Source organism: Typopeltis vanoorti, chromosome 4, assembly GCF_054136105.1.
Source record: "Typopeltis vanoorti isolate ZY-2024b chromosome 4, IOZ_Tvanoo_1.0, whole genome shotgun sequence".
In the NCBI taxonomy this organism is placed as follows: Eukaryota; Metazoa; Arthropoda; class Arachnida; order Uropygi; family Thelyphonidae; genus Typopeltis; species Typopeltis vanoorti.
In genome coordinates this window covers 157973288-157996542 of record NC_143552.1, presented here as the reverse complement: position 1 = coordinate 157996542, position 23255 = coordinate 157973288, and the positions used below count along the sequence as shown (strand labels likewise).

The 23255-nt window shown below is 38.1% G+C and overlaps 1 protein-coding gene across 2 annotated transcripts in view; it reads left to right on the top strand.

The window, feature by feature from the left end:
* The window catches only part of Argl (Argininosuccinate lyase), a 350034-nt gene that overhangs the window by 281137 nt on the left and 45642 nt on the right, over positions 1 to 23255 (top strand). For both annotated transcript variants that reach the window (XM_090392053.1, XM_090392054.1), the window contains exon 14: positions 10580 to 10663. In XM_090392053.1, the coding sequence (XP_090248179.1) occupies positions 10580 to 10663 (84 nt within the window). The remainder of the gene's footprint in view (positions 1 to 10579; positions 10664 to 23255) is intronic.

Sequence of the window (23255 nt, the reverse complement as noted above, 5' to 3'; positions counted from 1 at the left end):
ATCCAAGAAATTGGCAGAATATGCCTTTCCCTCATCTACTGCTCTTGTAACTTTATTATTAAAGGCTAGCATATTACTAAAACAAGAGATCCCCTTCACAAATCCATGTTGACTCTCACAGATAACATTACCCTCATCTACCCAGTACTGTATATGGTCCCTCACTAATTTCTCCAAGATCTTAACAACTACTGATGGCACACAATCTAGCCTATAATTAGACACTTCCAGTCTGCTTCCTCCCTTATGCAATGGCACTATCTTACCTTCCTTCCATTCCCTGGCCCCCTTTCCCAGACTTTCATTGAAAAGTCAGATCAAAGGAGCTGTCAGTTCTTTAGCACATTCTCTCAAAACTCATGGTGAAATACTGTCCAGTCCCACATGTTTACTGACATCCAGAGTACTCAGTATTTGAAACACATACTCCTTCTGCACCTCCAAACCTTGAACCTGCCCTATCCCTCTAGTATTAAAATTTACTTCTCCAGGATGATATACTCCAATAAAGTGTTCATTGAATAATTCCACTATGTCCTCTGCATCAGTCACTCCATTTTTATCATACAATGTCATTCTTCCACAATCATTTCTCCTCCCACTGGCCATATAGCTAAAAAATTCCCTAGGATTTTCTTTGGATCTTAGGGCCAATCCCTTCTCATATTCTAGTTTCACCTTCTTTACCATACTAGTCACTCTCCTGGACTGTGTCTTATATTCTTCATGCATCTGCTCTTCACCTGTCTCCTTATATCTCTTCCATAGCCTCTTTTTCACGTGTGGTTCCTGTTTAATATTGTTTGTCATCCACTTTACCCAAAATTGTGTCCTCTTCTTCACTTGTGGAATACAGCTTACTATTGCTGCTAAGAAATATTCCTTCACAATTTCCCAAGCATTAATGATATCCCGGCCTTTCAATTCCTCCCTCCATGAAACTTCCCATAGTTGACATCTAAGACTATTATAATCACCTGTCTTATAATTCCACATATGTTCCCGTCTCTTTGATACTCCTGCATGTCTATTCATCTTCCAAGTCAAAACCACATGGTCACTCTCTCCAACTGGTGGGAGAGATGTCATCTCAGTTATTATCAACTCTTCTGATGCTATGACGAAATCCAAAACTCTTGAACCTCTTGTTCCCTCTATTACATGTATCATTAGACATTTGTCCCTCAAGAATTCTAAAAATTCCATTTTTATTGCTACATGCATCTTCCCCCCCCCCCCCAATTTATTCTGCTGTAGATAAAATCTCCCATAACAATCATTCTTCTTGCACTTGCTAAGCTCAACTTTCTAATCATCTCCTGGTCCCCACCCTCTGTGCTCCTTGGTTTGTAGCAACACCCCCACTAAATATCCTGTCTTGCCCACCTCTACCTCACACCGTATGCTTTCAAAATCATTAGTGGTAGTACTGCCTTCCAAAGCCTCCACTCTTAGAGGACATAAGTCATAACTTATCATAAGAAGTACTCCACCACCACCACGCTTTCACTTCCTATCCTGCCGAAAAATGCTGTACCCTGCTACTTCTATTCCTGTTATTATATCCTCTTCTGGCAACCACGTCTCAGTGATCCCAATAATATTTGGCCAGGCTGATGCTATCAGTGCCATCAATTCCTCTCCTTTATTCCAGATACTCCTGACATTAGTATAAAACATAAAAATGCCACTACCAAGCATTATCCCCTCTACACTCCACTGGGCTCAGCGTTACCTGATGTCATCCCCCTTCTCCCAAGTATCCATTCCTGCAAGAGACCACCTCTGCTACCATCCACCCTGGGCATTCTAGTTTCCCTGCATTGACACACCGACTCGTTCAGAACAGCAATCTCTCCAGATGCCTATGTTCTTCCTCATCAAAATGCAAGTGGTCTCTCGCATACAATTCCTTTGTTCTCAAACTCCCTCTAAACATCCACATATTCCAATCCTCTCTTCTGACACATTCTAGCTATTATGTTAGTTATTATTATTGCTCTTCTGCTCAGCTCGTCACTATCATACCTATGTGGCTTACACACTATCTTTCCTCTATGCATCTTCTTTCATACAACCTCAAGCAAAAATCTCATATCTCTCGCTGCCAAATTTACATTACCTCTCAAGTCATTTGTTCCTACCATCACAATCATCTCAAACACCCTTTCACCCCTCTTAATTGCCATAGCCACACTTTCTATCGTTCCTCCAGGCAAACACTCCTCACGCATCCTGTCTTGAACCCCACAGATCATTGAGTCCCCATACATTACACCTCTTACCACCCTGTTCCTCGATTGCTCATATGCTTCCCTCACTCTCTCTCTCTCCTCTAACACTTTCTCTCTGTGTTCCCCTACTTATCTGCCTTCCTGACATCACTCTATCCCTGGTTCCAGTGCTCCCTCGCATTCTTCTCATTTCCTCTCTCCTCCTCTATCATTCCCATAACTCTCTCTCATTCCCTCTCTTCTACTGTTCCTATTCTCTCCTTCTCATTCCCATATCATTCCCATAACTCTCTCTCATTCCTACTCTGATTCACCTTGCATTCATCTCTTTCATTCGCCTAATCTCATCTTTTACACTTCTCGTCTCATTCCCTAGACATTCCAGCTCATCTATCTCTCTCTGCAAGTCAGCCACTCTTATTTGCCATTCATCCTCTCAATTAAGACCATCTCCGAAACTTCACAATCCTTCAACTTTTCCATACTCCCTACTCTCATTATTTTATTCATATTTCTCTTGCCATTCTCGCCATTCTCGCCCTCTATCATACCACTCATCTCTCTACATGGAGAAACTCCCGCCTCTGACTCAACGAGGTCAGTTATAGTCATCTCTAACTGACCAAGTTCCTCCCATTGTGTGCATTTTGTGCATTCACATATTTCCCCTTCTCTCACCTGCCTCATATACAACCGCCAGGACTCATACATTCCACAAGTCCCGCATGCTACAAGATCCAGTGTGATATCATGCAAAATGGAGTCCTTAAATGGCGGAGGACTTTGCGATACGTCACTTGCAATTTTAACTGCCGCTGCCACCATTATTCAAAATAGTGTCAAAGAACTATTACAACTAAACGCTAAATAAGTATAAGGGAGTATAACTATATAAGTAAAAGTACAAACAAAACATTTAAGTATACTAAATATAAATAAAATAAAACTAAATAATGAAAGCTTATGTTATCTTCGTTTTCTCTTCCACCGTTATGCATCCGATTCCGAATTATGAATTCGGTAAACTCATTAACCAAATTCATTTTGATTAATGGGTTTTATAAAATATTTATAAAATAAATATTATTTTCTACTGTTGCACACATAAATGTTTTATTATGAAAATTCCCCAAGTTTCACTATACAAGCAAATTTACATAATTGTTCATATACCACCTGATAACTCACTCTACATCCCTCCTCCACCATACTATCTCTTCACTCAAGCTATGTCACATTCATGAAGATGAAATATCCTGATAAGCTGTTTATTGAATACCTCAACCATATCCTCTACAATACAGCAGTTACCAGCCTGCATGGTTATTCAGTTACATCATCCTCCCACAGTCATTCTTTCTTCTACTTGCCACATATCAAAATAACTTACTAGGATTTTCTTAACTTGTTTGACTAATTGGATTTGATCTTCTCATTAGAGGATGTTATTATAAATGAGGTGTCAAATCACCCAGTTGGTGACAGTGACCATGGAGTGATTACCTGTGTGAGGGTCTCTGTGAGGAAAGGGTGTATGTGGAACTACAAGGGTGTTGATTATGAAGAGCTCAGGAGACAGCTTGCAGGTGTAGCATGGAATAAGGAGTTAGTTGGAAAGAAGATCTGTTCAGCTTGCATGGTATTCAAGAACTATCTAGTAGACGCAATATCAAAATGTATTCCAAGGGTCAGAAAGTTAAACAAGGTAGGTTCGAAATGGATGAATGAAGAGATTAAGCATGCAATACAGAGAAAAAAGCATTATGGAGGTGGCATAAGAGCATTGGTAATAATCAGTTCTATGAGAATTACAAAGAATAGACTAGGATGGTGCCTTGGTTGGTAATCACAGCAAAAGTGCAGAATGAGCAGCAGTTAGCTAATGAAGCCAAAAAGAATCCTAGGGAGTTCTTTCGATATGTAGAAAGTAAAAAACAGAATGATTCTAGAAGGGTAACATTGATTGGAAAAAAATTGTACAAGAACATCTGCTGAAGAGGATATTGTTGAGATATTTAATGAGCAGGTCTTAAAGGTCTTTCATTCTTGTGAATGTGACATCATGGAGAGTTTGAAAGCAGTTGATGAGGAGGAGGAGAAACTGACTAAGTCAGAAAGAGATATATGGGTAATTCAACAAACTTGTGAGACTTGATAATATATCACCACATATTTGGAAGGATTGTGCCAGGGAGTTGGCATCTGCCTTGACATATCTGTTTAACACGAGTTTTGCACTGGGTCAAGTCCCAAAGGAGTGAAAGGAAGATAAGATTGTACTGCTTTATAAAGGAGGTGACAGAACTCAAGCATCAAATTATAGGCCTATCTGTAAGTCAGTTGTTGTGGATCAAGTGTTGGAGAGGCTGGTGAAAACTAGGATCCAGAATAAAACAATAGTATTATCTTTGATGGGCAGCATGGATTTGCTAAAGGGAGGTCATGTTTTAGTAATCTACTTACTTATTACAATAAAGTGACTGCTTCCTTGGGCAGAGGAGAGAGGGACACACAGTAGTATACTTATATTTTGTAAAGGCTTTTGATAGATTGCCTCATAATAAGTTGATAGTTAAACTATAGCAGATGGAGTTGGATATTAAATTGGTGCATTGGATTAGAAATTGGCTATCTGATAGGTATCAGCAAATTGTAAATGGTGGAGCAATATCCCAAGAGATGAAAATCACTAGCAGTGTGCCTCAGGGATCTGTTTTAGGGCCATTGCTATTTAACCTGTATGTTAATGATATTGGGTTGGGATATTTGGTGGTTTGCAGATGATGCAAAGTTACAATAAACTATGAGGACCAGAGCAGATGTTGTGTTCCTACAAGAAGACTTGATTATATTGAGTGAATATGTCCGTCATTGGGGATGCCAGTTCAATGTTACAAAATTTGAGAAAGAAAAAAAGATTGGATATTGAATTTATGCTCAGTGGATATATATTGTTGGAGATTGAGAAAATAAAAGACCTTAGCATGATGGTGGATAAGTATCTAAAATTTAGAGGACACATTGCCAAAATTGTGAGGACAACACAACAAATTCTGGGAATGAGGCGAAGGACAATGACTTGTAGGAGATTCCTGTTCCATTGTATAAGGCTCTGATTAGCTCACACATGGACTACTGTGCACAGATTTGGTCACCTGGTTTTTCAAAAGGAAGTAGAGATGTTGGAAAGGGTCCGGAGGCGACTGACTAAGGTAGTTTCTGGATGCTGAATATGAGACATACAAGATGGTAAGAGGCTGTTATAGAATCAATGTTAGAGAGGTTTTTCATAAAATGGTGGGAGATTAGGGGAGAACAAGAGTTCTTTCCTGGAAACTGTATTTGAAGGATGTGAACAACAAAGTGAGAAGCAAGTTTTTTTGCACAGAGTGATGAATGATTAGAGTGCTTTGCCTGAGCATGTGGTGTCTGCAGAAAATTTGAATGTGTTTAATGCACGCTATGATGAGCTGTGTGTATGACAACGGTAACTCCTAGATGAGTCTTTGACTCCATTGGGGGTTTAGGGTAATAATAATTATAATAATTTTTGCTCATACTTCACTTCGCTCTTTGTACTCTTCATCCAACTGATTATTACCAACATTCATGTTGTGTTGTGCACAGTATCTTTTCTTCCAGATTTCATGATTAATCCCTTTATTCATCCATTTTATATGTACCTACCTTATTTAGCATTTTTACCACTGGAATATACACTCAGATATTGCTGCTGTTAAATATCTCTTTATTATTACCCAAGCAGTATCTCTATTCTTTCCATCCAACTCCTCTTTGCATGCCATCCTATTTGTATACTAAGTTTTTTATGATTACCTCAATGTCACTCTCACCAACTGGAGGAGGATTAGACACTCCATTTGCAATCACATCCTTTGTTGATATGATAAAATCCAAGACTGTCAACCCTCTTGTGTCTTCTGTTATGTATTGCCTAAGATAGTTATCTCTTAAGAATGTAATTCATCTCCTTATTCTCTTATGTGATTGCTTCATTCCAATCAATATAACCATAATTAAAATCAGCCAAATCGATTAACCTTCTCTTTATCACTAAGCAAATTTGCCTTTACACTCCTCAGCCCATACCAACATCCAACAGCATTAATTACAGCACTAATCAGTGCTGCTGATTAGTGTTGTAATCAGCAGCAATTCCCTCCCATCTTACCCTGCCTATCTTCACAGAAAACATCACACTCTTTCATTTCTGTTCCTGTCAGGAGATCATTCTCTATCATTGTAATATTCATCTTCCTTCTTTCTGATATTCCTATCATTCATAAATAAGCATTGTAATTCAATATTTGGAGTATAACCAGTCCTACAAATACCACCTGCTCAAGGTGAGCAGGTATGGAGAATAACTTCTCCATACCTGCTCACCTTCATCATCCTTTACTCCATTTTTTTCCCATACATAACTACTCCCATGAATGCATGTATGTGGATTAACTATCCACATACATGCATTCATTACTGCTTCCAGAATTGACCCTACTTGCACAGTGTTTCCCTGACTACCCTTTCTGTTTCCTATTTTTTTTATCCAGCTTGCATCATATGCATATGGGTGGCATTTTGCTGGCAGGTTTGTGAAAAGAAGGCTTCCAGTTCAGATAAGTTTTTTGAATAATTAATTGTGGATAAATGGGTGTTTATGTGTAATAGTTGCAGTAGACGTTGTTTGCTTGCAGTGTTTGTAGTGCTTGGGATTGCTTGTTTGAGTTCTTTATAAAATTGTTAAACTTAGAGCCGAGTATAGTAACTGGCAAAAAAAGATAGTCGCGGCTTTGTTAAATTTTGATTTCAGTTGTTTCATAAAATGTGAGGTGTGCTATATGTATTTGTTACATTATATCGATAAATTATGAATTTTTAAGGCAGATGGAATGAGAGTGGGCATGAAGTGTTATTTGAATGCAGACTTGTTGGGTGGTAGTGTATCGGTAACTAAATGTAATAGTAGCGAGAATGCAATGAAAAGGATGCGTACTCATCTGATAGTAAATAGAGACACTGTGAAAGAGCAACAAAAGAGTAGTAAAAAGGTTTTGAAAAAGCGGACAACCAATTTCCTGAATGAAACAATCAATGGTAGTAAGAATAACGAAAGCTATACAAATGTAGCACAAGTTGAAAAACAGAGTGCAATTAACAGTAAACTGGTGAGCAGCAGGGTTGATGGTAAACAAGTGTATGACTGGTGATAAAATAGGAGGAGTGAATGATAGCAAAAAAAATGAGGATTTGAAAACTGTGTTGGTGAAGATAAGGCAGAAGATGAGGTAGATGTAGAATGAAATTAATTGAACTGCAAATATGTATGGAAGAGTGAAGAAGACAAAATGAACAAATCATATGTTGGTGTGAAAGAGACAACAAAAGTCTCAAGAATGGATTTGTATAGGGATTCGATTATTAGATGTGTGATAAATGAGAAGATGCATAAGGTTGGTTTTCTGGAGTTAAAATGAATAGTGTGATTGAGGTGTTGGATATGAGGAGTAAGCAAGCAAAAGAGTTAGTAGTGGTAATAGGGGAAAATTACTTGACTGATAACAAGGAAAACATAAGATTAGTAAGTGAGCAAGAGTTATATGGGGAATCAGCAAATGCGATGTTAATAAGGCTAAGGGACTTGATATATCACTACATATGTTGAAGGAATGTGCAAGGGAGTACATCTGCCTTAACATATTTGTTCAATATGAGATTGTACCTCTTCATAAGGGAGGTGACAGAATTCAAGCCTCAAATTAAAGGCTAATCTGTGTGTCAGGTGTAGTGGTTAAGGTGTTGGAGAGACTGGTGAGAACCAGGATCCTTCAAGACATTTATGTCTTGAAACCTTTGTTCTTTAAGTGCAGATTTTAGCTTAGAGATTGAAAGAAGCCACAGGGAGCCAAATCTGGTAAATAGAGTGTATGAATTACAACTGTGATATTCTTTTGAGTCAGAAACTCGCATTTAAACATCTGAATGAGCTGAAGTCTTTGTAGCACAAACTTTATAGCAATCCTCCTGATTTCGAGATCTGTCAGAATTTGGTGGCAGGATCCAGGTGAGATTCCTGTTTCACAGAGTAGTTCTCAAACAGTAATTCACTGACTGTTGATGATGCCATTTTTGTAAACATGAGCTACTACCAAATCATGAGTGTTTGATGTTGATAATCATCCAGAGCAAGAGTCATCTTCAATCAAATTTCGACCATCTTTAAACCTTTTGAACCACTTGAATATCCTGAAGTGACTTAAGGCATTATCCCTAACAGTGGTTAAAGCTGTTTTAAGCATTGCTTAAGTTTTTATAGTTTTTTTTTTTTTCAAAGTTTAATGCAAAACTTGATGCACTTCATTAATTCCTGAACCTGTACAGGTGAATGAGATAACACAGTGACTTTGGGATTGTTTTTGACATTTTAGTTTTGACATATTAGAGGGATAGGGTAGGTTCGAGGTTTAGAGATGCAGGAGGAGAGTGTGTTTCAAATACTGGGTACTCTGGATGTTAGTAAAGCTGTGGGACTGGATGGTATTTCACCATGAGTTTTCAGAGAATGTACTAAGGAACTGACAGTGCCTTTGACCTGGCTTTTCAATGAAAGTCTGGCTGCAGGAAAGGTGCCCATGGAATGGAAGGAAGATAAGATAGTGCCATTGCATAAGGGCAGTAGCAGACTGGAAATGTCTAATTATAGGCCAGTTTGTGTGTCATCAGTAGTTAGTAAGATCTTGGAGAAAGTAGTGAGGGACCATATACAGCATTGGGCAGATGAGGATAATATTATCTGTGAGAGTCAACATGGATTTGTGAAGGGCCCTCTTGGATTCAGGATTGGCTGTCCGATAGGTATCAGAGAGTTGTGTATGGTGGAGCAATATCAAAGAAGCAGAACGTTACAAGTGGGGTTCCACAGGGCTCAGTACTGGGACCCATATTGTTTAACCTCTATATCAATGACATTGTCTATGGATTGCAAGGGGATATTCAGTTGTTTGCGGATGATGCGAAGCCAGGAAGGGTTATTAGTAATAGTGCAGATGTGGTAGCCCTGCAAGAGGATTTGAATAAGCTAGATAGATGGGCAAATAAATTGGGGGTTTCAGTTTAATACAGCAAAATGTAAGGTCTTGAGGTTTGGGACACATCGATGGGATGCTGCATACTCTATGGGAGGAGTTAAACTGGAGGAAGTAGGGGGGAGACAAGAGATCTGGGGTTGATGATTGATAGAAACCTGAAATTTAGGGGACATGTTGAAAAGGTAGTGAAGGTAACACAGAGGATTGCTGCAATAATGAGAAGGACACTGACCTGCAGAGATAAAATGGTTATCATTCCAGTGTATAAGACTCTGATCAGACCACACTTAGACTATTGTTCTCAGATCTGGCCCCAAGGATTTGATGGGAATAAATTAACTGTGGAAAGGGTACAAAGGCAGATAACAAAGATGGTGTCAGGACTGTGCAATGTTAGTTATGAGGATCGGCTGAAGGAGTGTGGACTGCAGAGTTTGGTGGATAGAAGAAGGAGGGGTGATATGATTGAGACTTTTAAACTGTTGAGAGGTGGTGACAGGGTTGACACTGGGGAGTTCTTTCACTTGGTTGAATAGCAGGAAGTCATGATAAGGGGCCATCTCTGGAAGTTACGAAAGGAAACTGTGAGAAAGAGGGTGAGGAGTGGTTTCTTTGCATGGAAGGTGGTTGAACCACAGAATGCATTGCCTGATGGAGTGGTGAGAGCGAGAATGGTCAATGCGTTTAAGGAGTGGTATGATAGACTTTGTGTTCCCTAGGAGGGACCTCCTTCGATGAGTCTTGATAGACGTGCTTCTTAGAAAGGACCTCCTGCAATGAGTCTTTTGACTCCATGAAGGCCTGAATAATAATAATAATAATAATATTTCAACATGTTTACATACATATCTACTTACAAAACAATAATATGCTAGCTTGACTAGTTTCTTTATAATAATAATAGTCCTAGAACCTTTTGAACCAACCTTGTATAATGCCTTATAGGCATCATATAATAGATCTTTTGAATGCCTTTGATAGATTACCATAAAACAAGCTGGTAATTAAATTGGAACAGATAAGATTGAATAATAGATTAGTGAATTGGATAAGTAAGCTTTCTGATAGGTATCATCAAAAAGGTAAACATACTCCTATCTTTTCATTCACCTATTGTTCTAGTGTTCTGTTGATTTTCGACCAAGGTGGTTTATTAAAATAAAAATAAAATCACACACACACACACACATATAAGCAAATAGTCAACTTTTCTTTTTTAATTTGTAATGTATATAGGAAGATAAAGAAGCATTGTTTGATACATGTGATACAATGAAAGGGATATTGCAGGTGGCCTGTGGCACTCTTCAGTCTCTTCAGGTATGATATACTTCATGTCTAATATACATCACATTACTTTGGTTTTTATTTATATATTTTTTTAAATTTACATTTGTATTATAAGAGGAATGTACAACTGGGCTGGATGTGGTCCTCCAGATCACTTCAATATCACTTCATACCTGAACTAAGCTAAGTTCAGGTATGAAAAACTGAAAATATTAGTATGATGGTAAGTCATGAACTGAAGTTTTCTATTTTATTCCCATATAAAGAACTATAATGATACATTGTAACAATAAATTAATATTTATTGTTCTTCTCTTGGTAAGTGGTATAGATGTTGAATGGAAATATTTTTATATTTTGGTGCACATATATTTGGAAAATAATGATATGCTGAACATCGGTGCATAGAAAGAGATGTAAGCAGTAATTTTTTTCTGTATGCAAAATATATCCCCACCTGAAACCAGCCAAAAGCTCATTACTCTGCAAATGCTGTGCAATAATTCCACAATTGTCAACTGGTTAGGGCATGGTATATAAGATAGTACTTGTAAGCTATGCTCAGGTTATGAGTTTGAGCATCCTCTAAGGAAAAAAGATTTACTTTGAAGAGCGATTGATGTGAGTGAGTAGTAGATATATGGAGAATTAAGTAAACTTGATATTAATAAGGCAATCAGGCATGACACATATCACTGCCACGTTAATACATTACCTTACATTACATTAATACATTGCATTACTACTTTAATATAACTACCGACCTATTAGTATCTCTGGTGTGGTAGTGAAGATTTTAGAGAAGTTGGTATGAACTCGCATACAGAAATGGGTAGACAGGCATTCTATACTATGCAGGGAACAGCATGGGTTTACTAAAGGAAGGTCATGTTTTAGCAATTTGCTCATATTTTATAACAATGTTACAGCCGAGTTGGACAAAGGGAATGGATACACTATGATAATATTGGATTTTTCTAAGACATTTGATAGGATACCACACGATAGGCTGTTGTGTAAACTGGAGAATATGGAACTAAAACATAACCTATTGACTTGGATCAGGGGATGGTTGACAGACAGATATCAAAAAGTTTTCTACAGTGGGTGTAAATCTGCCAGATTTAAGGTAACCAGTGGTGTACCTCAGGGTTTAGTCCTTGGGCCATTATTGTTCAATCTATACATTAATGACATCAAGCAGGGTCTATCATCAGATTTGCAATTGTTTGCTGATGATGCGAAGATAGGCAGTGTAATAAGGGATGCTACTGATATTCAGAAATTACAAAATGATTTAAATAGACTGGAAATCTGGGCTAACGAAAATGGCTGTTAGTTTAATGTTATGCACTTTGGCGTGATTAGAGTTCCAGTGGCATATTATATTAGCGGCGTTATGCTACAAGAAATTGAAGAGGCAAGGAACTTGGTGTATTGATGGATAAGAATTTAAAGTTCAAAGGTCACATAGCAAAAGTTGCAAATACAACTCGAGGATAATTGGTATGTTGAAGCGAACCTTGACATGTAAGGATAAAGAAAGTAATTTTGCCTCTTTATAAGGCTTTGATAAGACCACACTTGGATTACTGTGCACAGATTTGGTCTCCCAGGTTCCAAGGGGATGAAGAAGCTGTGAAAAGGGTGCAAAGAAGAGTTATAGAGATTATACCCAGATTATGGGATTTAGATTATGAGGACAGATTGCGAGTATGTGGATTACAGACCCTGGTTAACAGGAGAAAGAGGGGTGATATGATAGAGGTCTATAAACTTTTGAATGGGTGTTATAGCATTTCAACTGATGAAATTGTTCATTAGCAGGGTTATGCTACAAGAAACTGAAGAGGCAAGGAACTTGGTGTATTGATGGATAAGAATTTACAGTTCAAAGGTCACATAGCAAAAGTTGCAAATACAACTCAGAGGATAATTGGTATGTTGAAGCGAACCTTGACATGTAAGGATAAAGAAAGGGATTATGGGATTTAGATTATGAGGACAGATTGCGAGTATGTGGATTACAGACCCTGGTTAACAGGAGAAAGAGGGGATATGATAGAGGTCTATAAACTTTTGAATGGGTGTTATAGCATTTCAACTGATGAAATTGTTCATTATATTGAAGGCGGGGAGAGAACACGGGGACATCCATGGAAGTTAAGGTTGTTCTCAGTCAAGAAAGGGTTAAGAGCTAGGTTTTTCTCCCAGAGAGCAGTGAGTGAGTGGAATGATTTGCCCTTAGGGGGTAGTGAGTGCACCCAGTGTGAATGAATTCAAGGGTAGGTATGATAGTTGGGTTGGGTAATTCACAGCCTCCCTCAATGAGTCCTTGACTCCCTGGAGGTCTTAGATAATAATAATAATACATTACATTAATACCGGTGGCGTCGCCTGCCCATTTCAGTTGGGTGTGCTGTCGTGTGGGTTATGCAACCCATGCTACAAATTTCACGTCAATTTGACCGTATGCATGGGCGTCCACAGAAAATTTTCTGGGAGTGGTGGGCTGCAAAGCTTTGAGACAAATAATTACATCAATAAATTTTTATGATTATTGATGTAAATAAATATTATTATTATTAGTAGTAGTAGTATTCAGGCCTCCATGAAGTCAAAAGACTCATTGCAGGAAGTCCTTCCTAGGAAACACAAAGTGTATCAAGACTCATCACGGGAGGTCTCTCCTAGGAAACAAAGTCTATCATACCACTCCTTAAACTCATTGACCGTTCTCGCTCTTACACTCTATTAGGCATTGCATTCCATGGTTCAACCATCCTCCATGCAAAGAAACCCCTCCTCATCCTCTTGCTCACAGTTTCCTTTCATAATTTCCAGGGATGGCTCCCTTATCATCACTTCTTCCCGCTGTTCAACCAAGCGAAAGAACTTCCCAATGTCAACCCTGTAACCACCTCTCAACAGTTTAAAAGTCTCAATCATATCACCTCTCTTTTTTTCTGTCTACCAAACTTAGTCCACGTTGCCTCAGCTGATCCTCATAACTAAGATTGTGCAATCCTGAAGCCATCTTTGTTATCTGCCTCTGTACCCTTTTCACAGTTAATTTATCCCTTTCAAATCCTAGAAACCGATAAACGTCTTTTATCATTTTTTGATGTAATTATTTAATGTAATTATCGTTGTAAACTATAAATACATTCTTTTCATTTTACCTCGATTTGATTGATCTTTAATTCTTGGAAAAAAGCATTCGGAAATAATACAGTTTTTAGCACAATTTCATATATAAAAAAAATGACCTGCATATTTTATTAAAAATCAACTAATTAATTAATCCCAAAATCCTAAATTAAATTATTTTAGTTTAAAAGCGGGGTGCTTAAGGGTCAAAGCTGTATAACTGAGAGGAGACCTCCACATAGCCTTTAAAGGAATGCGGAGAACCGACAAGGGCTTCTGACTTAATGTCCAATCCTCACCTTCTCGTGGTGCACCCTGTTGGGTATCTACTTGGATACTGAACGAACAAGGATGGGCTGGCAATTTGGGATTTAGCCGACCAAATTGTATTCTTACTGGTTAAACCAAAATAACAAATGATGGTACAACATGACAAAATTTCATGCCAGCTGGGGCGTTGCCTGGTTAAACAAGGCCCACCTTGTTTTCGCCAGGGAACCAGGGCAAACAGCGAAAAGTCAGCTATTGGAACAAATCTGAAAACAAACCCCAACTCAACATCACCAGAGTTAAAGATCGGTACTATCAAGGTAAGAAGCCTGAATGGCAAAGAAATGGAGCTAGCTGAGGAATTGGATAAGTACCAGATCGACATAATAGGTGTGACTGAAACAAAAAAGACCAAAACTGGTGAGATCTCTCTGAGCAATAAATACAAAATGTTATATTCAGGCAATGACAATCAAGGAAAAGAAGTAGTTACCGTAGTATTCAACACAAAATATGAGGCTAATCTTCTTGAATGGCAGTCAGTCTCAAGTAGAGTAATGTGGGCAAATATGACAATGGGGAACTGGACAATGAGACTTATTTGTGCCTATGGTCCCACAGAAGGTTCTACTAAGGTAGAAGTGGAGGAATTTTTTGAAGCTTTAGAAAAAGCAACTGACACAATGAAAAAGGAAAATTTGGTCCTTGTTGGGGATCTAAATAGCAGAGTAGGAAATGATTGTGAGACATTCAAAAATATTTTGGGAAAATTTGGAGAAAAGAGCAAAGCTAATAATAATGGCAAATATCTGTAGGATTTCTGCTCAGGACATGGACTGGTTATTACTAACACCATGTTCCAACATAAAAATGTGCACAAATTCACATGGAGAGAAGAGGCTAGGAATAAGAAAAGTCTCATTGACTATGTTATTGTTGATAGTGATATTTTCACCCTGGTGCAGGACACCAGAGTGTACAGAGGATTTGAAATTGGAAGTGATCACTATTTAGTCTTGAGCAGGATAAAATCGAATTTCATATTGAAAAGAATAACATGTAAGAAAGTTTTAAAGCGAATAAAAGTTGAGCAGCTCTCAAATGTGAACTGTAGACTAAAATACACAAAGATTATTGAAGAAAAAATGAAAGAGTTTGAGAACAGGAATCAAACCTTGGAGATTCAGTGGCAAACTCTGAAGAAAACATTGATTGATTCAGGCAGAGAAGCATGTGGTGAGGTTGTCTGCAAGGATAAAAAAATCAGAACTCCGTGGTGGACACAGGAAGTTAAAGAGGCAGTGAAGGAAAAGAAGAAAGCACATCAAAAGTTCCTGTCAAATAAGTCAGCTTGTGCTCTTAGAGAATATAGAGACAAATGCAAGAATGCTAAACACTGTGTAAAACTAGCTAAACAAAAGTCATGGGAGGACTTTGGCAAGAATATAGAAAATAAATATCAAGAAGGTGGCAAAATATTCTGGAGGTTGTTGAAGCTTAGGAATGGAGGAAAGAGTGCTGTAAAAGGAGTTAGAGATGATAAAGGTGACATGAAAACAGGAGAAAAAGATATCCTTGAAGTATGGAGTAATTACTTTGAAAAACTGCTAAATGAAACAAGCAGTGATGACAGCACAGTGGTAAAAAAACACTGACCAGGCATACAGGCAGGAATACATATCCATACTTGAAGTAGAAAAAGCCATCAAAGACTTGAAATGTGGAAAGGCAGCTGGAATAGATGATATTCGACCAGAAATGCTGAAGTATGGTGGTATAAGAGTCTTACAGTGGCTGCACTGCATAGTTCAGAAAGTCTGGACAGAGGGACGAATTCCCGATGATTGGAGTAGAGCTCTCATAGTACCCATATATAAAAAGGGAAATAAAACTGAATGTGAGAATTACAGAGCTATTTCCCTACTGAGTGTTCCTGGCAAAATATATGCAAGTATACTTGAGAAACAGTTGAGAAGAATTGTGGAAGAAAAGCTTGGTGAAGAACAAGCTGGATTCAGGCCAAACAGAGGCTGTCAGGATCAGATCTTCACTTTACGACAAATAGTCGAGAAAGCATGGGAATATAACAAAGATCTGTATTTAAGTTTTGTCGATTTGGAAAAGGCATATGATAAGGTGCCAAGAGAGAAGCTATTCAATACGCTGCAGTTATATGGTGTCAACGGGGCATTATATCAAGCAATACTTAGTCTTTATTTGAGTTGTAAGTCAGCAGTTAGAATTGAAGGAAGTACAGGAAGATGGTTTAATGTTAAATCTGGTGTGAGACAAGGATGTACATTATCCCCTCTGTTATTCATTATCTATATGGATCACATTATGAAGGAAAGTGGTATTAAACATGATATCAAAATTGGAGATGTTAATGTCAGCTCTTTGCTTTATGCAGATGATGTTATACTTCTAAATAAATCCGCTACAAGTCTGCAAGATTCTCTGATTAAATTGAATAGCTGTTGTAATAGATATGATATGAAGGTCAGCAATAAAAAGACAAAGACAATGAAAATAGGTAGAATCATTGAAAATGTCAACTGTGTTGTGAATGGAGAACCTGTGGAACAAGTAAAACATTTCAGCTACTTAGGCACAATTCTTACTTAAGATGGTAAATTAAATATAGAAATAGACAACAGAATCAGCAAAGCTGGTATGGTGGGAAGTCAATTGAATAAATTCATATGGAATAAGAGAGAAATTAGCCGGAACACTAAATTAGCTGTATACAAGACAGTGTTCAAACCAGTGTTAACTTATGGATCTGAGAGCTGGGTCAGAAATTAAACACTTGACCAAAGACTAGAGACCGCAGATATGAGAGTCCTGAGAAAGATTATAGGCGTGAACAGATGGCATCAATGGCAATATCATATTAAAAATGAGGATATTAGGAAAGAACTTGACATTGTCTGCATCCAGGAATGCGTTAGCAGAGCTAATCTCAGGTGGTATGGTCACCTAAACAGAATGGGCAAGGAAAGATTAGCAAAACAAGTGTTCTCTGCCAGGTTGGCAGGAAAACGACCCAGAGGAAGACCAAGATATAAGTGGATTGATACGGTACAAAGTGCCTTAGACAATAGAAATATAAGATCTGATAATGTTGGAGTCTTGACAAGTAACAGACTGATTTGGAGGAAAATTGTAGATAGGAAGTTAGTAATGATATAATTTTTTCATATAGTACTATCATATCCTGTAAACCCCTTGTGGGTACATGGCAGGAATTTGATGATGATGACGATGATATTTTAAAAGCAAAACATTCATAAAACTGACAAGTAAAATAATATTAAATTACATACACTTACCTTTTAAAAAGATATTTTTCTGTTTAAATCTGTTTCACTATAAATTTGCAATTCACACTTCACTCGGTGATTCACTAGACACAGAGAGCAAACGAACACTGGTTGCTGATCACAAAAAAGTAATATTTTCAAAAATCAGAAAAAGATGAACCAAAAACAGGAACATGTGCTTTATTGCTGCAATAAAACGTGTTCTATGGCTACCCTGCCATGGGCCAAAACAGGCCAATCCACAATAAAATTTTAAGACAGAAAAAGCATTCCATGGTTGAGGGTGTAAGGTTACATATCTCAATCACTTTTACGATTATAATTTGTGGAATTTTTTACTCGATCCTGGTGTGGGGGGGAGTTCCCTGTTAGCCCTCCCTCTGCGGACACTCATGACCGTATGATTGCATTTTTATCAACGTATGAAAGTTTGAGAGTGCATCAACACTCATCTTAATTAGTCCATTGCAATTAATTGCAGGATAACTTTGAATACTTCTACAGTAGGGGAAGAATTGGTTTGTTTTAGAATTTATTAGAAAACAATAATGAAGGAGAATACTATATTTTGTTAGTATATTTGAAATACTCAAAAATGAAAATATGCGAACCATCATTTATAAGACATGTGAGAATAGGAAATGAAAAGAAAGAATAAGTGCAAGTAGAAATACTTTCATTAATGCTAAATGAATCGTTAATATTTAACATTTGTGATAGGTGTGTCCTATAAGTTGCTGGGTAGAGCGAATATCATGAGCCTATAAAGTAGACATGAATAAGTGAACTGGTGGTGCTAGTGTCCTTGGTGAATGTGGTGGTCGTGTTTAGTTAGTCTAGAAAACGTGCTTTTAAATTTAAATATAGTGTGGCTTTTTGTCTCAAATTGTGCATCAGTTAGATACAAGTGTCCTTCAGTGGTGTTATTGTTTGGAACTGTGTTGTATATATTGTGTTTTCGCTGCCGTTTGTTTCGCTACTTCAACGTGTAAAGATAGCATCCAACAAGAAACGTGCATCAGCGGCGCACAGGACTTCTACTTCTGCACGAAAGGCTGTCTCAGCATTAGATTTTTCACAATGGATGTGTTGCGGAAACTGCTACATGTATGTGCCGAAGAATGTGAAGGATCTGTGGTCGGTCTGGCTAAATGAGAAGAACGAAAATGTCGATGTATGTGAGAAGTGTCAGGATAGGCTGGAGCGTTTAGGAATGGAAGCTGACATTGGGACCGTAGTGGAAGAACTTCGGTGGGAGTTCATGAAAATGAAAAATGACCTTCATCTTCTGCATGAGGAATTGGAAGTGCTCAGTAAGGAGATACTGGAAGTTAAAACTGAGTTTAATGTGTCAAACAGAGAAATTAGGACTATAGAGATTACTTTAGCTGAAGTAACTAGAACAGGATTACGTATGGTGAGTCTTTGGTGAATGATACAGTAATAAATAGTATGGGAGTGATTGGGAGTCAACAAAATAAAACCACAAGTGGCCTAGAAGAAATGAGATGTTGTGAGAGTGGGGGGGGGGTAAGTAATAGAGTGTTGAGTAATGAAACTGGTGAGAGTCATGCTGAATAGCGTAGAAAATGAGTCCGTGAGTGACGCTCATGTGGACTTGAATCAACTTAAGAGTGGTAAGATATATGGTGAGTCTATGATTAAGGGTATGGAGTGTGGTATGCATGAGGAGTGCTTGGCTGGTGGGACAATAGAAAGAGTGGCTTTAGCAATAAAGAGAGGGCATGAAGCAGACAAGATGATAGTTATGGTGGGTACAAATGACCTGAGTGGTGGTATAAATCGGGTAGGAAAAGATTTAAGAAGATTGTTAGATATTGTGAAGAGGAAAAGTGTCTATGGGAGGATAGTGTGTGTGCTGCCTCGTTTTGACAATTACGAGTTAAGCAGATGAGCGATGATAATGAATGATATGATTGCAAGAATGTGCAAAAAAAGAGGTCTGGAATTTGTTGTTGTTTGGAGTGTGTTTGAAGGAAAAAGACAGTTGTATGCTAGAGATGGACTGCATCTGAACATGGAAGGACATAGGCGATTGAAGAAGTTACTGTTTTCTGAATAAGTTGAAATAATTGGACAGGGAAACTAATATTGAAAAGTTGAGTGTAAGAGAGAGAAACTTTAGAACTGATTGTATATTTATTGATCCTTATTTGCAGAAGAGAGGGGATAAAAATCGGCATGGGACTACTGAAATTAGTGACTTATATATCAGTTCTAAAGCCAGTACAAGATCTAGAGGGAATCTGCAATTTCTGTATACCAATGCAAGAAGCATTCGAAATAAGAGAGAAGAATTTTTGGCATTAGTCATTGCAATCTCACCAAAAGTTGTAGGCATTAGTGAAACTTGACTGTCAGTAGAAGATGTGGTCACTGGAATCCAATGTGATGGGTACAGTATTTTCAGGGAGGATAGAGAAGATAGAACAGGGGGAGGAGTACTGTTGATGATAACTGATGAGTTGCAGCCAAAGAAAGTAGTATATCAAGAGGATAGACGTGTGAATGATAGTTCATTTGAAGTGGTCTGTGCGAAATAGTGACCAATGCAACCAAATATACAGTTGGATGCTGCTATAGGCCAGGGAGTACAGGGGGAGATATTGAATTCATGCATCAGCAAGTTAGTGCAATGAGTGCAGGTTTAGTGATTATTATGGGGGATTTTAATTATGGTGATATCAATTGGAAGGAGGAAATATCACATAGCAAAAAGGAAATGGAGTTCATACATCTTCTATGAGATAATTACTTGAAACAGCACATAACTGAAGGGACACGTGGTGTGAGAGTGTTGGACCTGGTTATTGGTTCAGAAGTTATATGCATAAGTAAGGTGTCCTTGTTACCTCCAATTGGTGAAAGCAATCGTGGTATTGACTTGGAAGGTTGCAAAAATCTGTGGATTTTTCTGTTAAGAAGGGGTATATACAGAACTACCGGTTAGGCAATTATAACAAGCTTCGGAGTGAGCTTGCAGCCATCCCATGGCAGAACATATTGCAGGCAAAAGATGTTAGCAGTGCTTGGGATGAAATCAGCGGGTATCTGAGGAAAGCAATATCAGATTGTGTCCCCATGGTCAGGAAGTCAAACAAGGCAGGCGTTAGATGGATGAGCAGTAGTATCAAGCTTGATCTGCAAAAAAAGAAAATGTTATGAAGAATTTACAAGGAGAAAGACAATCAGTACACCCATGAGCAGTACAAGGCTCAAGCTAGGAAGGTTACCAGCATAGTAAGAAAAGCTAAATCAGATTATGAGAAGACCTTAGCCAAAGAGATCAAGGGTAATCTCAAAGAGTTCTTCCGCTATGTGGCAAGTAAAAGGAAGAATGACTTCAGAAGGATAACTTTAGTGGGTGCTGATGGTATTGAGGTGACAAAATCAGATGTAATAGTCGAGTTACTGAGTGATTACTTTTCAAAAGTCTATCTCTGTACCTGTAGCAATAACTAATGTGAGAATTGAAGTTAAGAAATCAGAGGTATTTAATATATTGCAAAATTTAAATGCTAACACTGCTGTAGTCTTAGATGGAATATCAGCTCAGGTGTTGTGTGAAAGTGCAAATGAATTGTCAACCCCTCTTACTTGGATATTTAATTTAAGTTTGAACTCTGGTATGATCCCTAGCGAGTGGAAGTTAAACAAAGTGGTTCCTTTGCATAAGGGTGGCTCTAAAACTGCAGTAGTTAATTACAGACCAATCGCCATCTCAGGAGTAGTGGTAAAAGTATTGGAAAAGTTGGTTAAAGACAAAATTCAAGAATGGGTGGATCAGGATATGATACTCTATAGAGGCCAACATGGTTTTGTTAAAGGTAGATACTGCCTTAGCAATATATTAACTTTTCATAATAGAATGACATCTGAGTTGGACAAAGGAACTGGCTACACAGTGGTACTTCTGGATTTTGCTAAGGCTTTCGACAGGATACCCCATGGAACACTGTTATGCAAATTGGAGCAGATGGGAATGGATATTGAATTGGTGAGATGGATAGGAGAAAGGCTCAGGAAGAGATACCAGAAGGTGGTGTATGGAGGAGCCGAGGCCAGGATGAGGCAGGTGACCAGTGGTGTGCCTCAGGGCTCTGTGCTTGGGCCACTGTTGTTTAATTTGTATATAAATGATATAGGAAATGGCTTACAGTGAGATATTCAGTTGTTTGCTGATGACGCAAAGTTGGGTAGCGCAATAAAAAATCAAGCTGATGTTGAAAGTTTGCAGGATGATTTAAATAAGCTGGTAGAATGGTCAAAAGATAATGGATGTCAGTTCAGTGTGGAAAAGTGGAAAGTCGTGCATTTTGGGATTAAAAGATTACCAGCTGTGTACTACATTGATGGAACAGTACTCCAAGAGATTGATGAAGCTAGGGACTTAGAGGTGTTGGTAGATAGGGAGATGAAGTTCAGAGGACACATTGCTAAGGTGTCCAAGATTACACATAGGATTACTTGATTGTTGAGGAACACACTGACATCCAGTGATAAAAAGGTTATATTCCCCTTTATAAAGCATTGATACTTCCACATTCGGATTACTGTGCTCAGGTCTGGTCACCTGGATTCCTTGGAGATGAGGAGGCTGTGGAGAGGGTTCAGAGAAGAGTGACCATGTTGGTGAGTGATATAAAAAATACTCGCTACATTGATAGATTGAGAGCTTGTGGATTGCAGAGGTTGGTTGATAGGCAGAGAAGAGGGGATATGATAGAAACATTTAAATTACTGGAAGGTTTTTATAGGATTGATGCAGGAGAAATGTTTCAGCTGTGTGATAGTGATGGAAGAACAAGAGGTCATCCCTGGAAATTAAAGAAGAGTGTGGTTAACAAGGGTGTCAGAACAAGGTTTTTTTGCCTGCAGGGTGGTGAATGAGTGGAATTCATTGCCTGACTTAGTTGTGAGCTCTTCGTCTGGAAATGAATTCAAGAAAAGATATGACAGATATTGTTTTGCTAGTTTAGGTCTCCCGCGATGAGTCTACTGACTCCACGGAGATACCCATAATAATAATAATTTATGATGGCATTTACGAGGAGACAGCGAGTATGGCAGGTATAAATATGGTTTGGTGGAGCAACCAATCATTTCGTAAAATTTGTTGCCCATGTTATGCGTATTTCTCTGGTTTGTGTATATTTCGCTCCATTTTCCAATAATTTTCTTTTGTTTACTGAGACATAACATCCGATCATTATTGGAATTATCCACACTTTCGGGAATCCTACATTCATTAATTGTTGTTTTTTTTTAGTATTAGCGGTTCATCTGTCTAATCAATCTCACATATGCTGGTATTTTTTGTAGATCAACAATGTCTTATAATACACAGAATATTCATTTTTATTCAGAAATATATATTTTTTACTGTCTATTGTTTCCGAACTAGAATAAGATTAGAATAAAAATGTCTCTATACCGTTAAAAACTTTGCAACCTCAAGACTAGAATAAAAATGTCTCTATATCGTTAAAAACTTTGCAACCTCAACAGATGCTATACTGCATAGCAAGAGAAACATTTAGGTTTTTTCTCCTAACATCCACTTTCAAATTTTCAGTTCCAGAAAACGTGTAACAGCTGTTTGTAATACAGCCATCAGATACAGAAAGCACTCAACTCATGACAAGTGACAACGTTCAATTGGATTGGTTGACACAACCAATCACAGCTGCTAGGTGCTGGGTGAACTCTCAATGTGAGCTCACCCAGTCTCGCCTTCTCAGTGGTTTAAAAATACTAGAGCGCTAAGAATTTGACCCACTGCACCCTCTTTACATCTTTTCAAAGGGCACAAAGGTGTATGTATTTTGAAAGCACACCTGGGCTATTAACTCGAATGT